Raw genomic sequence first — 14,913 nt, 5'->3', positions numbered from 1 at the left:
CTGAAGTTGAAACTGTGCTCTGAGGAAGAGGTCCACAAGTGGTTGAACGACTTCCAGAGAACATCAGGCTTGACTTGGAGGAAGTCAAAGACCTATCCCAATGATGACGGGAGTAACAAGTATAGAGTCAATTCCTCCCTTATGTATCATAAAGTTTATAGCAGGGTGATTCCTAATTAAACTAGAACAGAACAGGACCATGATTTGGGGGATTTTCACGAAATGTAATCCATAGAAGGGTCCTTTGGAGGAAGGATTTTCGACATATATTTGACATTTGTATCTTAAAGCATAATTGAGAAATAATTAATTGAAATTGGAACATTTGTGACATTTTGGGCTTACCCAGGCCTCATAAGACCCCATAATGTGTCTGTAGGTGCTACAAAGCAAACATGTGTCTCAATGAAGCGTTGCCGCTTGCTCTGTAATGTGAGTAGTATTTTGATTTCAATAAAAAAAATTCTTACATTAATTTTTGAATATTGACAAATATAAACAAGAATATTGAAAATGTACCATTTTAGATTTGGCTAATTTTTCAATATATCGTTGAACATAATATAGGCTACTCTACGGGCAAATCAAAGTTCCAGAGTGGGATCTCTGCTAGTTGTAGTGTTCCAATTTGTAAGCGTTACTGACAGTGAATGTGAAAGTGGATAAAAATTTCGCCCTCTGCCGGTGATTTGTAGGATGTGCAATGATACAAGTAAAAGGAGGGCTGTGATTGCCTACTATGCCAATTTCTCTGTATAAAATGGGCCATAACTTTAAAACTAGCAGAGATCGATATTTTTTAATATTCATGTTAGAAATGTTTTATTAAAATCTCAAAACTACTCATATTACAGAGAAAGCGTTAAAGCTTAATATGACACCAATCTTTCCTTTGTATCACATACAGATTAAACGTGATGGGGTCTTAAATGCAGTGAAATGTGTTGTTTTACAGTCGGTCATAGTAGGATGGGGCCCTGGAGCAACATTTAGGCAAATTAGGGTTAAGTGCCTTGCTCAAGGACACATCGGCAGAGTTTTCACCTTGACAGCTCAGGTATTCAAACCAGCAACCTTTCGGTTCCTGGCTCAACGCTCTAACCGCTAGGCTACCTGCCACCCTAAAGGGGGCCTGGGTAAGGCCAAAATGTCACAAATGTTCTAACTTCAATTAATTATTTCTCAATTATGCTTTAAGATACACATGTCAAATATAGCTCAACAATCCTTCCTCCAAAGGACCCTTCTATGGGTTACATTTTGTGAAAATCCAAAAAATCTTGGTCCTGTTTTGTTCTAGTTTTGTGAAGAATCGCCCTATAGCCTCGTGTGGCCATCCTTCCAAATCCCGTATCGTTCACTTGACTATTGAAACATGAGAAGCCTGGGCTTCCAAGGCTATACAACTTACAATAAAACGTAATCAGAGTAAGAAAGAGTAAGTTGGCCCATGTTAAAAAACATCAATTGAAATTAATATTTGATTTACATCTTCTACAGGTGGACCTAAGATGCCAGCATAATACAAGCTCCAGTTCAGCCAGAAGTACCAAAAACACGTTGTGGTGCAATAATGTACCTCATCCTGAAGAGGTCCATTCATACCCAACAAAGAGAATCAAGGTTAGTAATACAAGTGCAATACAATTTACCCACACTATCATAAGACAAAACAAAGTTATTAAGTAGGCCTAATAGTTATGAAGTTCCTTTTTTCAGGAAGTAGCTTGAAATGTTCTTATTTTTATCCCATTCATTGTAGGTCTGCAGATCCCCATATGAAAGAAGGTTTCCTCTTTCATGTCTGTCTACGGAACAACCACAACCACAGTCTGACAAGTGCTGAGGTGCTGAAGAGGAGAGATGTGTCAGCGGACACCATTGAGAAATTGACAAAGCTGTTTGAAATAAGCCACTCTCCTTCATCAGCTCTAAAAACGATCAAATATGAGTTGCAAGTGGAGTATGGAGACAACCATGTGCATGCCTCTGTGGACCGCTCCATTTGCCTGACCTTCAATTCTGCTACAAGTCAGTGGCTTGACACACTTGAACATAGTATGCTTTAGGTGTGTCCCTCATTTGTCCATTACAGATTGTACCACAAACTTTTCAAAGAAGCATGTGTTGCATCGTATGTAGAGAAGAGGAATGATGATTCTAACAAGCATCTGGATAACTGCAATGAAGAAGAATGTTCACCAGAATGCTATGTTTTCGGTATGTTCCTCAATAACTGAATAAAAAAAAAAAGTGCAACATTATCCCTGACAGGCAATATAGAAGTCTAACAATCTGGTTGTTTGATGGTTGTAATTCTCTCCTCCTACATTAGACTGTAGTAACGTGTCTGAGGACACCGTTGAAATCGAGTGTGCTCCAGCTTCTGATGTAAACGGCTCAGGTAAATCTACAATGTCACAACAATATATCTGATATCAAGTGAAGGGCTCCAATTGAAGACTGTATACCTATAACTCATTTAGTCATCTGAATGATGGTTGTAATTCTAATACTGTGGTTGTAATGCTCTCCAAGGTACATCTGGAAAACCAGCTGAGGGGGCGACGTTAGAGGAAGAGTGGATGGAGATCTTTGAAGACCTCAAAAAGAAGATGAGGGAGGATCCTGTGAGTTTCAGGCCTGCAGTAGCATCCTTCGTTTCCAACTTCAAGAAGATGCAAACAGACTGAACTCATAGCCGCACCATCAAACTTTGGCAAAACCAACCCTGGACCAACATCAAAGTTTAGCCGGGGACGGGCACGCCCCGCAAAGAGCTCCATAGGAGAGCATGGACATGGCACATGCAGCTGGAAGAGGAAGGCAACCCATTCAATGTCTCAGTGAATGGAATAACACATGGACATTGGGAGTACTACACAAAAAAAAATATCATGTCAGCATCAGTAGCCCCCTGTGCCCATCATCCACCTGCTCACCATCTGTGTCCTCCAGTGCACTAGCGCTCTGCCCTCAAACACCACCCATCTGCCTGCCAGCTCTAGGTCTCCTCCGCCTTAAACACAACCAGTGGCTATTTCAATGTATAGCATTCTTGCCTTTTGGTTTTACGTTAATTCAATGTAAGATGTTTCTGCAATTCCATGTTGAAGGACCAGCAGCGGTTGTAGGGCTACAGGTCTATACAATCACTGAACCAAAACAGTAGTTGTCATGACTTTCCTGAGTCTTAAATATAAAAAGCCTTTTTTTGTATATACCGGTATATGTTGTTCATCAAGTTGTCCTTTTTATGTTGAACAAATGCAAGACTACCATTCTAATGATGGGTTGTAACAGCCACACAATTACATGTTTTATTAAATGTTCAATTGTACATAAAAAATAAAAATAAAATCTGTAATATATCCTCATAAGAACCAGCAAATTTATTTTTATTTTTGATTACATCACATGAATGTTTGGGGTGAAATAATTAGGACTTGGTTAGTAAATATAAAAAATTCAACATTACAGTAAAAAACAGTTAGCACACCCTGATGTCCACTACATTAGACATTTATAAACAAGCTCATATTCAGCTCTTATTTAATGTGAAGAAATTATTACACTTTTTTATAACTCCCCAATCTATTCCTGAGATATTTCCTCACTAAAACAATTTTTATATCAAACTCACAAAAAATATAATTACACATACATTTGTCTTACCATGTGGTAATTGCGATTGGCAGCCAATTTGAAGAACCAGTAAGAGAAAGTTATCAATGTCACATCCCTGACACACACGTGATATCATTGAAAAGCCCAGAAACTCTCAAAAGGTACAACAGGACTGAACACAGTAAAATGTATGACGTCAATGATTCTGACCAAGAACCAATGTCCATTAGTGTTGACAAAAATGAATGTCGGGAGTGTCAGGAGAAAGATACATTTCGTTGGGGGACTTTTATTTTGAAGTTGTGTTACACATGGCCTTTTCACACGGATCGTGCAATCCGGGTTCCTTGGAACGTCCCTACCCTAAAACCACAGATATAACAATACACATCTTTGCTAAAACACTAATCTTAACCCCTAACCCTTACCTAACCTTAACCCTTACCTACATTTCAAGTTCCAACGATCCCGGAAATTTTTTTCGTACCCAAGTTGTCATGGTGACTACGCGTGTATGAGGAAGGGGACACGGACTTGCAACAAGACCATCAGGCTACAGCACAAACAACATACCAACAACAACGTCCAGATATTTAGATTGTTCATCAAACTAATACTACCTAGCTAACCTAAAGCTCAGGTTAGTTCACCATCCCGCAATCAATGAAAGAAAATGTAGTCTATAAAGGTTCCTATCTGGCAACATAGTTGGAGGAGTTTATTGTCCAAGCAGTTCTGAGACGTCTAGCCTGAAGACCCGACGACGTTGAATTGGATAGCATTTTATGTCTGTGTAACAGGTCAAAGAATTACAGATTTTTGCAACCGTTCATTTTCTATTTTCTATTTTTTATTTTATTTTGTGAGTTGATTTCACCAAAATATTGTATTGTTCAGCATTTCGTGTAGTCTACAGATATTGGGAGAGTTAGTTGTGTAAGTGCGCCCTCTAGAGTTGGTTTGGTTATATGCGGAGGGATGTCATGCTTTTCTCAGTCTGCATTGTATTCGGCTGGGAGAGGTACGTGTTCACTTCGGCGTGACATAAACTTGATATACCTGTTAAAACTAAAACGTTTCAGTGCACATAGTAACTTGTATGTATATTATATGATGAGTGTACGTACATTTAATCAAGCTGTGTCGTGAATATAGCCATTTTTGAGAGTTGAGAAATTGCTAACTTAGCTAACCTCGTGTTCTGTTTAGCTGTAAGTTAGCAATCATCATTCTATCCTCTTGTGACGAAGCTCACGTTGTTCATTTTATGTTAGGCGGATTCTGGTCGAGGGTAGAGTTTTGAACATTTTCTCTCTTTGATGTTGAACAGGTATGTATTCCCTATATCAGGTTAAAAATGTGTTCATTTAAAATGTTTTCATGTATTGATTAGTGTTTAATGGCACTGAAAAGCTCAAATGTGAAGGATTACATGTTGCTTCGTGCATATTACTGTATGTATTACCTATTTGAAAGATGGTTTATGTCATGTTGCACAGTATTATGTAAAGGCTAAAAGCTCAGAGTTTTTGGCAGAGATAACATGAATATGACACATACATAAGATATACACCAGATGCAATGTTTATTTTCCAATGATGTTGTATTTTATTCCTTGTATTTTTGAATGTGATTATACTGAGTCTGCATTGTATTCGGCTGGGAGAGGCGGATTCTGGTCGAGGGTAGAGTTTTGAACATTTTCTCTCTTTGATGTTGAACAGATTGAGAGAGTTGTACACAATAAAGTGCCTTCAAGTACGCCAGTGTGTTGTCTTCAGTGCACCGGAACACAACGCAGTAGTCGGCAACGAGCAGACCGCGCCCGGCTACATTGGTGCCGTGACCCGGATTATCTTCGCTTCAGATCATCGCCAGGGTGATCGCCGGTGGTTGCTGTGACGAGTAGGAACCTCTTCGGAATGTTACAAGTATAAGGGCAAACATTAATGTGTAAATTGTAGCTCTTAATTGCTTACCTCAGCTACTTCTATCATTGTACAATTTTTTTTTCATATTCACATGTTCTGGTGATTCACATATCATTACCATAGTCTATTACAACTTTCTATTTAAAAAAAAAAAAAAAAATGGCTGATGGCAAGGATGCGCAGACACCATTTAGTGTTGGAGATGCTGCAGGGGTAAGCCTGGGGAGGGGCAGGTTTATGAGTATGGTGGAGAGCACGCCGGTTAGGGGTGCTGGTATACTAGGCAGACCTGTACTCTCGTCCACACGCTTACGCACTGATGAATATTCCCCCGCACCACACATGCGTAGCTTAGGAGATGCTCCAGACATTGCAAGCAGCGTTAGTTCAGTGGGCTGTCCTGCATTTTCATACACTCACACCCAAACAGATGAACATTCTCCACGTCAGCCAGTGTCTAGTTCACATGTGAGTTCTGCAGACCTAGGGAGTCTCATCACACAGTTAGCTCATGAAATAGGAGAGAACATTGCTAGCCAATTACAGAGATCTGTTGGTAGTGCAGATAACCAAACCACTCCTACGCCTAGCCTGAACTTAGGATATGGACAGTCTGATTTGAACATGACAGGAGTAAAGTTAGTCATGAAGACAGATGTCAAAGAGCCGCCGTACTTCAGGGGGTGATGGAACAGACAAACACACAGTGCATGAGTGGGAAGAGATTATGAGCGTTTACCTGAATAAGAGGGGTGTACACCCGCAAGAGCACTCCCAGGAGATAATGTCAAGACTAATGGGAAAGGCTAGAGACATTGTTAAAGTTACCCTGCGCAGTATGCCATCGCTGCAGCCAGCTGAGAACTCCAAGCTCGTCTTTGATATTCTGAAACAACATTTCAGTGAGTTAACCTACTCCTCTATGCCTTTAGCAGATTTCTATAACACACTTCCTCTGGCTGGAGAAAGTCCCATGGACTATTGGATACGCTTGAACAAGGCTGTGGATGTCGCAGATGAGTGTCTGAGAAGGCAGGGGCGAAACATTGAGGACCCCTCTCACGAAGTCACAATGATGCTGGTGAAACACTGTCCCGACCCCGCTCTTGCAAGTGTCCTAAAGTGCAAAACAGCTGAAAAGTGGACAGCAAATGAGATTCATGAACACCTCGTTGAACATCAGAGAGAGGCTAGAACAATGTGTCAAGCCAAATCTTATCGGCCAAAGAACATTGGTGCACATGCTCAGGCATTAACCACAGAGACAGTCGCTGCTGAAAACCCAACAGACCTTACTGGTTACCCAAAGGCAATGGGGCTTCCATCCTCTCCTCAGACAGAGAGCATCTGCATGCAGTCTCTCATTGGCTTGCTGGACCGTGTGCTAGAGCAGACGGCACACACAACAGCAGTCGTGCCACCAAGCAGGGGGCCAGCAGCCATTGTTCAGAGTAGATGTAAAGTCTGTCAGTCTGCCGAACATTCAACTACTGCACACTGTAGACAGGCGAACCTCTGTATGGGCTGTTACAAGCCCGGCCACTGGAAGAGAGAATGCCAACAGCGCCGGCCAAGAATTAACGCTCAGCCACAGTTAGCGCACACACCACCTAACTCTGAGCAAGTTGGAGCCAGTTTAAACTAGATAGCTCACATACGGAAAGGGGATGTGTGAGCGTTGAAGATTCAACCCTTGAAGAAAGTGAAGAATTTAAGGAGATGTATGTCAATGTCTGTAAAGCAATGTCTGATAATTGCACGGTAATTGTTCAGAATATTCACAGAGTTGAGACGTTCAGTGAGTTATTTCACGCACCGGTGACAGTTAATGGCTGTGCTCAGTTGCAAGGGCTCCTCGATACAGGCTCAATGGCCTGCACGATAAGTGAAGAGGCAGAGCAGAGACTACTATCGGATAGCGTCTTGACCCCACATCAAGAACTCTCACAGCATATCATCCTTGTTGGCTGTGGAGGAGTACAAGTGCGCCCCAAGTGCATGTATGACATGGAACTAAGTCTGTATGGGGTAAAGTGCATGGTCCCAGTTCTGGTGATCACTGGTCAGAAAGACGACATAATAGTAGGCACCAACATGTTGAAACGTGTACTGCATCAGCTGAAAAACGAGAACAGTTATTGGACACTTATCTCGAGCAACACAAAAGGGTCTCCAGATGGCGAACAGTTTCTAGAAATGATGACCAGTCTCACAAGATGGAGGGGTGAAGATGTCCCAGGAAAAGTAGGGACAGTGAAGCTAACTCAGGCGGTGACTCTCCTTCCCAAACAAGAGTACCTGCTGTGGGGAAGACTGCCAAGTAATATACCCAAGTCACCTGGGAGTACAGTTATGGTGGAGCCTACAACCTCCAGGTGTGTGCCTCGGGGCATTATGGTGGGGAGAGTGGTAACACCGTTATGGGGAGATGGCTGGACTCCCATGAAAGTCACTAATATCTCAGACAAACCACTCACACTGAAAAGGAACAGCAAGCTTACGGACGTCTCTACTTGTGTTGCAGCTGAAGATCTCACACTGTTCCAGGGTTCCTGTCAGAGTGATGCTGGCTCTGTTGGAGTGACTCATGTGAAACAGGACGACAACGGTGACCTGAAAGACAGACTGCAGAAGTCTGGTCTAGGAAATGTCGACATTGATCATTGTGAAGCGAGCCCCTCCACCAAGCTCGAACTTGTGACATTGCTGGAGAAATATCAGGATATATTTTCAAAGCATAATCTTGACTGTGGAGAAGCCAAGGGCTTTGCCCATAGGATCCGCCTCACTGACGACCGTCCCTTCCGTCTTCCATATCGCAGAGTGCCGCCAGCCCACTATCAAAAGCTGCGCCAAGTTCTCACCGAGATGGAGGAACAGGAAATCATACGGAAATCAATTAGTGAATATGCTTCTCCACTCGTGATGGTTTGGAAGAAAAATGGCGACCTCCGGATATGCACAGACTTTCGATGGCTGAATGCAAGAACTATCAAGGATGCTCATCCTTTGCCCCATCAATCGGACTGCTTGGCTGCCCTTGGCGGTAATGCTGTCTTCAGCACCATGGACCTCACGTCTGGATTTTATAACTTGCCCATGCATGAGGAGGACAAAAAGTATACCGCCTTCACAACACCATTAGGCCTGCACGAGTATAACAGAATGCCACAGGGGCTTTGCAACAGTCCAGCGTCCTTCATGAGGATGATGATGAGTATCTTTGGCGATCTTAACTTCAGCAGTCTCTTGTGCTACCTAGATGATCTCTTGATATTTGCCCCCAATGAACAGCAGGCCCTCAGCAGATTAGAGGTTGTTTTCCAGAGGCTACGGGAGCACAATCTAAAGTTGAGTCCAAAGAAATGCCATCTGTTGCGGAGATCTGTGAAGTTTCTCGGACACATCGTTGACAGTGACGGTGTTGCTGTTGACCCAGAGAAGGTCGAGGTCATCACCAAAATGTCAAAGAGGGACTTGATGGAAGATGATGGCTGCACTCCTTCAGTTCGCAGAGTGAAGTCGTTCCTGGGGATGGTATTTTATTACCAACACTACATACCAAATTGCTCCTCCATCGCAAAACCCCTGTTTGCTCTCACAGCTGGCCAGAAACGGAGAGGAAAGGCCGGGAAGTACAGTCAGAATGCGGGAGTCTACAGAAAGCTCAAACCTGCGGATTGGACCCTTGACTGCGATTCAGCTTTCGCCGGCCTTAAGGAGAAGCTCCTGAATTGTGTGGTCCTTAGCCATCCAGACTTTACTAAGCCCTTGGTTCTGTCCATTGATGCGTCTCTTGATGGCCTTGGGGCGGTTCTGTCCCAGATACCAGAAGGAGAAACGAAGGCACGCCCGATCGCCTTTGCCAGCAAAAACCACTCACCAAGGGTTTTGTTACAGGAGTCAGAAGGTCACTGTCTTTCCGTTCTTTATTTTAGATACATTTTTGAGATTAAGATATTTTTCTTTATTACCAGTAGTATGACCTGGGTCATGAGATGTTCATATTGGAGGGAAAGTGTTCCAAGATTTCATATGATGTATAAGGCATCATATTCACTAGAAGGGGCAGTAGCCTGATCAACTGCTGTTTTCTTTTAACTTACTTTGTAAGTAGCTTTATACGCTGTATATGGGAAATGGAGTCCCAGGGCTATCTTGGACCAAGTGGACAAGAGATTTATTCTATATGTTTTTGGTTATTTTCCACCCTCGAAGTGTGAAGGATTTTGGTGAAATTAAAGAGGGGTGAATGTAACAGGTCAAAGAATTACAGATTTTTGCAACCGTTCATTTTCTATTTTTATTTTATTTTGTGAGTTGATTTCACCAAAATATTGTATTGTTCAGCATTTCGTGTAGTCTACAGATATTGGGAGAGTTAGTTGTGTAAGTGCGCCCTCTAGAGTTGGTTTGGTTATATGCGGAGGGATGTCATGCTTTTCTCAGTCTGCATTGTATTCGGCTGGGAGAGGTACGTGTTCACTTCGCGTGACATAAACTTGATATACCTGTTAAAACTAAAACGTTTCAGTGCACATAGTAACTTGTATGTATATTATATGATGAGTGTACGTACATTTAATCAAGCTGTGTCGTGAATATAGCCATTTTTGAGAGTTGAGAAATTGCTAACTTAGCTAACCTCGTGTTCTGTTTAGCTGTAAGTTAGCAATCATCATTCTATCCTCTTGTGACGAAGCTCACGTTGTTCTTTTTATGTTAGGCGGATTCTGGTCGAGGGTAGAGTTTTGAACATTTTCTCTCTTTGATGTTGAACAGGTATGTATTCCCTATATCAGGTTAAAAATGTGTTCATTTAAAATGTTTTCATGTATTGATTAGTGTTTAATGGCACTGAAAAGCTCAAATGTGAAGGATTACATGTTGCTTCGTGCATATTACTGTATGTATTACCTATTTGAAAGATGGTTTATGTCATGTTGCACAGTATTATGTAAAGGCTAAAAGTTCAGAGTTTTTGGCAGAGATAACATGAATATGACACATACATAAGATATACACCAGATGCAATGTTTATTTTCCAATGATGTTGTATTTTATTCCTTGTATTTTTGAATGTGATTATACTGAGTCTGCATTGTATTCGGCTGGGAGAGGCGGATTCTGGTCGAGGGTAGAGTTTTGAACATTTTCTCTCTTTGATGTTGAACAGATTGAGAGAGTTGTACACAATAAAGTGCCTTCAAGTACGCCAGTGTGTTGTCTTCAGTGCACCGGAACACAACGCAGTAGTCGGCAACGAGCAGACCGCGCCGGCTACATCTGGTATAAATAAGTGTTTGAATCAGGAACATTTCCTCTCAAGACAGAATGTTGAATAAAATGATGTTTCACTTACTTTACCGGTTGTCCATGCGCTTGGTTCTTTTGCATGTAGGAATGTAAGACATCCACAGGAATGTATATTTAAATCAACTTTTCAAAGTCCTGGTAAGTTAGTCCATTCAGATTTCTATCACCTGAAGCACGTGCACAACATGAAAATATATACACGGGACGCATTCATACTTGCCAAGCTCATGCATGTGTTTACCCACAAGGCAATCACTGGTTGATTCAACCATTGTTTCCACTTAATTTCAATAAAATTGCATTGAACCAACGTGGAATAGATGTGAATTGATTTGATGTCTGTGCCCAGTGGGTGCATGGTTCTGTGCATGCTTCAGGTGAAAGACATCTGAAGTCACTACCAGCGCATTGAAAAGTTGATTTCATTATAATTTCCTGTGGATATATTGTCTCACATTCCTACCTGCAGAAAGACCGCACCGACAACCGATAAAGTAAGTTAAAATATCATTTTTGTTCAACATTCTGGCTTGTAGAGCTTGTGAGAGGTAATTTTCCAAACAAATGTATGGCATTAATCTCAGACTGAATCAGAGTTACAGTATCACAGTCTGATTGTCAGGCAATTCTGAGTACAGTGTCTGTGTCACGGAACTAAAAAGAGATTCCATAGGTTCACTGGTCGTGGCTTGTCTGACAGGATGGATGACTGCTGAGGTAATAAACTTCTCAGCGCTGGAGCAGGAGTTGCAGTCTGCTGTTGAAGCAGACAAGAAATATCAAAGAGAAAATGATGCAAAGTTTCGTGCTCTACACCAGAAGGTTGGAACTTATGAGGAGTTTAGGTGAGATAGCTAGGTTGATTCTTTTTTAATTTAATATCCTGCGCACTGTTGTTACACAAATTAATAGACAACATATGTACTGTATGTTTTTTCATCATTAAAAATAATGTCCCATTAGAAATAAAAGGTTGTCTTGAAACAATGAAGTCCAGACAGCAGACAGTTTTATGGTTTGTTTTGACCTTCAGACCTCTCAGGGACATAGTCCTGGCATCCCACCTGAAACCACTGGACAGGAAGGATAAAGCTGGAGCTCCTCGCAAACAGCCCTGGAATGCCCTCGCCTCCACTGACAAAGGACAGAACCAGACTAGCTGTGATGAAATAGGCCTAAAGGTTAGACTTCTGCCACCACACACCAACACAAACATCTCTCCATTCTAATATCAGGGTTCTCCCTAAAGAATGTAAGAGTGGTGCTGCGCCACCTTGTGGACTGGCTGTGCCACTGTAATTTAATTATATTTGTTATAATTTAAGGCCAGGCACCACACTATAATAGTTTATTTTTTCTAGATTGCCATACTCAGCAGCACCACCTTGTTAAAAATCCTACGGAGAACCCTGGATATGGACTCCTAGTTTAAATTAGACAAGTTGTATTCATAGTATATGGCAGGGATGTTACCAAACAGGCATGCAAAGCATATTAACGCAATCTGACAATCTCATTAAATTGGTAATTGACACACAATGTCTCCCGAATGTTATTTTAAGCCTCAGTTGTCAGAGTTCCAGCCCAAGACAGCGTCAGAGTTCAGCCGGGACTGGCACAGGTTCGGCAGTGAAAACCCAGAGGATAAATACAGCCTCCTCCTCTCCCTAGGTGGAGAGGGCCTTCAGGACATCTTCAGGGCTGAGGTGGTGTTCGGCCTACTGGGGGAGTTCCTTGTGTTCCTATCCAGTGGTCTCCAGCCAGGGGATGAGGCTACGGTGATAGGGGTCCTGGAGGGGCTGTCCAAGACCCCCAGGTTTGGCCTCAATATGTCCTTCCTGAGCCGGGCTGAGAGGGAGGCATGTTGAGAGCTGTTTCAGAACCTGAGGAAAGCATCAGAAGCAGGGAATAGCAGTGTCAGAGGACCTGAAGGTGATGTCATTGTCCATGGAAGTTATGTGGAAGAGATTAAAGAGGCACATGATGATGAAGCAGAGACTCTGTGTCCAGGACCAGGACAGACCAGTGAGACTGCCGGAGGAAGCAGTGATACTGAAACGTTAAATGGTATAATGCAGTTGTATGGGGTTCAAACTGTCTCTCCTCCTCAGTAAGAAACATTACACAAACCCATATTCGACTTATTGTTTTCAGAAATAACAGTGACTGTTACTATACATTATAGAGCTTTATGTGGTTGCAAAAACTTGAATATAATTTTTTTGTTTGTTCTTTATTCTGAAATGTATAATATGTATAAGTTATATGAAGGACAATGTTCACTACAATGCAATGCAGTGTCAGAGTGAAATGACAATAACTACCATAGTAACCAGAGAATCTGTTTGTGGATCTCTGAACATTCTAGAATACGTAATGGCCCTTTCATAGCATATCTAGATAGACTAAGGATAACTTGAAGATGACAATGATGGGGCTAAGAACATGATGATCCCTATAAAACACCTGTCCCTACTGCTACTCCTCCTCCAGACCCTCTCTTTCTCCGTCCTGTCTGCCTATGAGGCCCCTGAAGACAAGGAGGACATTTTTGCCAGTAGGGCTTGTCCTGCCTTCCTTGTGTTTGACAACGCTGCCTATTTGGCTGACATGACCATAGAGCTGCCCTGTCACTGTAAGCCTGAGGAGGCCTACTCTGTGGTGTGGTACTACCAAAAACAGCTGGGCAGCCCAGACACCAGGGCCCTCACTGACTTCCAGGGCACCTCTGTGGTAGACTCATCCAAAGTGGGCCGGGGAGGGGACCTCCGGAGCAGGTTCTCCATCCGCCTCTTCAGGCTGCTTATCTTCAGAGCCCAGAAGGAAGACTCAGGCCACTACCTCTGTAGGACGACCAAGGGGACTTATTCTATGGTTATGACGTGGACGTCCAAGAGGCTCACAGGGTGTCCTTTCCCTGGAGTCGTCCCCAGTGATGGGGGAGAGCAGCAGCAGTGGCGGATAGGGCGGCTTCAAGATCCAACCAGGATCTTCCACTCTACCAGGTGTTCACCAGCTTCTGGCCGTGGTCCGTGTGCGACTGCTGTGGCGTCCAGGGTGAGCAGACCCGCGTAGGGCTCTGCAATGTGAAGACCAACTACCTCCACGTGCGCTACAGGCGGACATCTCCGACGGTGGCCTCTTGCGGCTCGTCCACTGTGCCCCAGTGCTTTGGCCTCACCCAAGCCAACCATCAGGGGGCAGAGCTGGGGGTGCGGAGCTGCCAGGTCCCCTGCCCCCCCAGGTTCATCCCCCAGCCAGAACACCAGGCCCTGCTGGAGTTCCTGGGCTACAACGAGCCAGCAGCTCCAGGAGTCCCTGTCTACTACCACAACCACCCAGTGGACACCCCACTCATCCTCTCCTGCCCTGGGGCCAAACCTCAGCACGCGGTAGCCTGAGACCAAGGCTCTAGGCCTCGGGACCGCTCCCAGTACATGGAGGGCATGAATGAGACCTCCCATCTCTTCATAGACACAGGCCACCACCTGCACTTCAGCCCAGCAACACAGGAGGACAGAGGGTCCTACTACTGCTGAGGCTGGGGGTGTACTACCGTCTGGGCCGCAAGCATCTGCTCTCTGACCCTGAGTCTCTCTATGCCCTGAGGATTATTCTCCTCTGCTATGGGGGGATGACTGGGGTATTTGTTTTGATAGTGCTGTTGAAGTATACCTGGCGCACAGTAAGACCAAAAGTAGCCAAACACTAGAGATGTGCTTGACACTTGATGAGATTTGTTTTTGAGTTATTTTGAATAAATAATTTTGTGAAATGTAGAATTGTCTCTACTTCCAATTTGTCTACATTTTAGCTAAAGAAAGAAAGTGTGTTAATGATGTAGGTATATGTGTAAAAAAAAACTTCTGCTATTGCCTACCCTATTGGATTTTTCCCTTATAGCCAATAGGTGGCACTAATGCTGCATGCATTAGCATGGATGCTCATGCCGACCCTATGATGCTGACAGGCAGCTCATTTAAGACATGTTTTACAGTAGACTAACGGTATGTAGACTAAACTGACATGCATACATTTA

General features: G+C 43.2%; 3 protein-coding genes and 1 long non-coding RNA gene across 4 annotated transcripts; all 4 read left to right on the top strand.

The window, feature by feature from the left end:
• Positions 1–40: 40 nt before the first annotated feature.
• Positions 41–1,854, top strand: LOC121569697. The gene is made up of 3 exons (XR_006001373.1): positions 41–126; positions 1,501–1,623; positions 1,763–1,854. It is a non-coding gene; the product is annotated as an uncharacterized LOC121569697 (long non-coding RNA).
• Positions 1,855–1,977: 123 nt separating this feature from the next.
• On the top strand, positions 1,978–3,243 carry si:dkey-75a21.2 (uncharacterized protein LOC794385 homolog). Its single transcript, XM_045212592.1, has 4 exons — positions 1,978–1,998; positions 2,070–2,220; positions 2,336–2,404; positions 2,539–3,243. The coding sequence occupies exons 1-4, from the start codon at positions 1,978–1,980 to the stop codon at positions 2,691–2,693; spliced, it is 396 nt and encodes a 131-aa protein (XP_045068527.1). The 3' UTR covers positions 2,694–3,243.
• Positions 3,244–11,579: 8,336 nt separating this feature from the next.
• Positions 11,580–12,988, top strand: LOC121570241 (coiled-coil domain-containing protein 103). Its single transcript, XM_045212591.1, is given in 3 exon segments — positions 11,580–11,719; positions 11,917–12,055; positions 12,437–12,988. Coding segments are annotated over 3 exon segments (831 nt in total).
• Positions 12,989–13,116: 128 nt separating this feature from the next.
• On the top strand, positions 13,117–14,572 carry LOC121570240 (Ig-like V-type domain-containing protein FAM187A). Its single transcript, XM_041881718.1, is given in 3 exon segments — positions 13,117–13,725; positions 13,728–13,782; positions 13,819–14,572. Coding segments are annotated over 3 exon segments (1,056 nt in total). The 5' UTR covers positions 13,117–13,319; the 3' UTR covers positions 14,414–14,572.
• Positions 14,573–14,913: the final 341 nt, after the last annotated feature.

Source organism: Coregonus clupeaformis, unplaced genomic scaffold (assembly GCF_020615455.1).
Source record: "Coregonus clupeaformis isolate EN_2021a unplaced genomic scaffold, ASM2061545v1 scaf0027, whole genome shotgun sequence".
In the NCBI taxonomy this organism is placed as follows: domain Eukaryota; kingdom Metazoa; phylum Chordata; class Actinopteri; order Salmoniformes; family Salmonidae; genus Coregonus; species Coregonus clupeaformis.
Note: the sequence above shows the minus strand (reverse complement) of the source record. Positions and strands in the feature narration are given on the sequence as shown.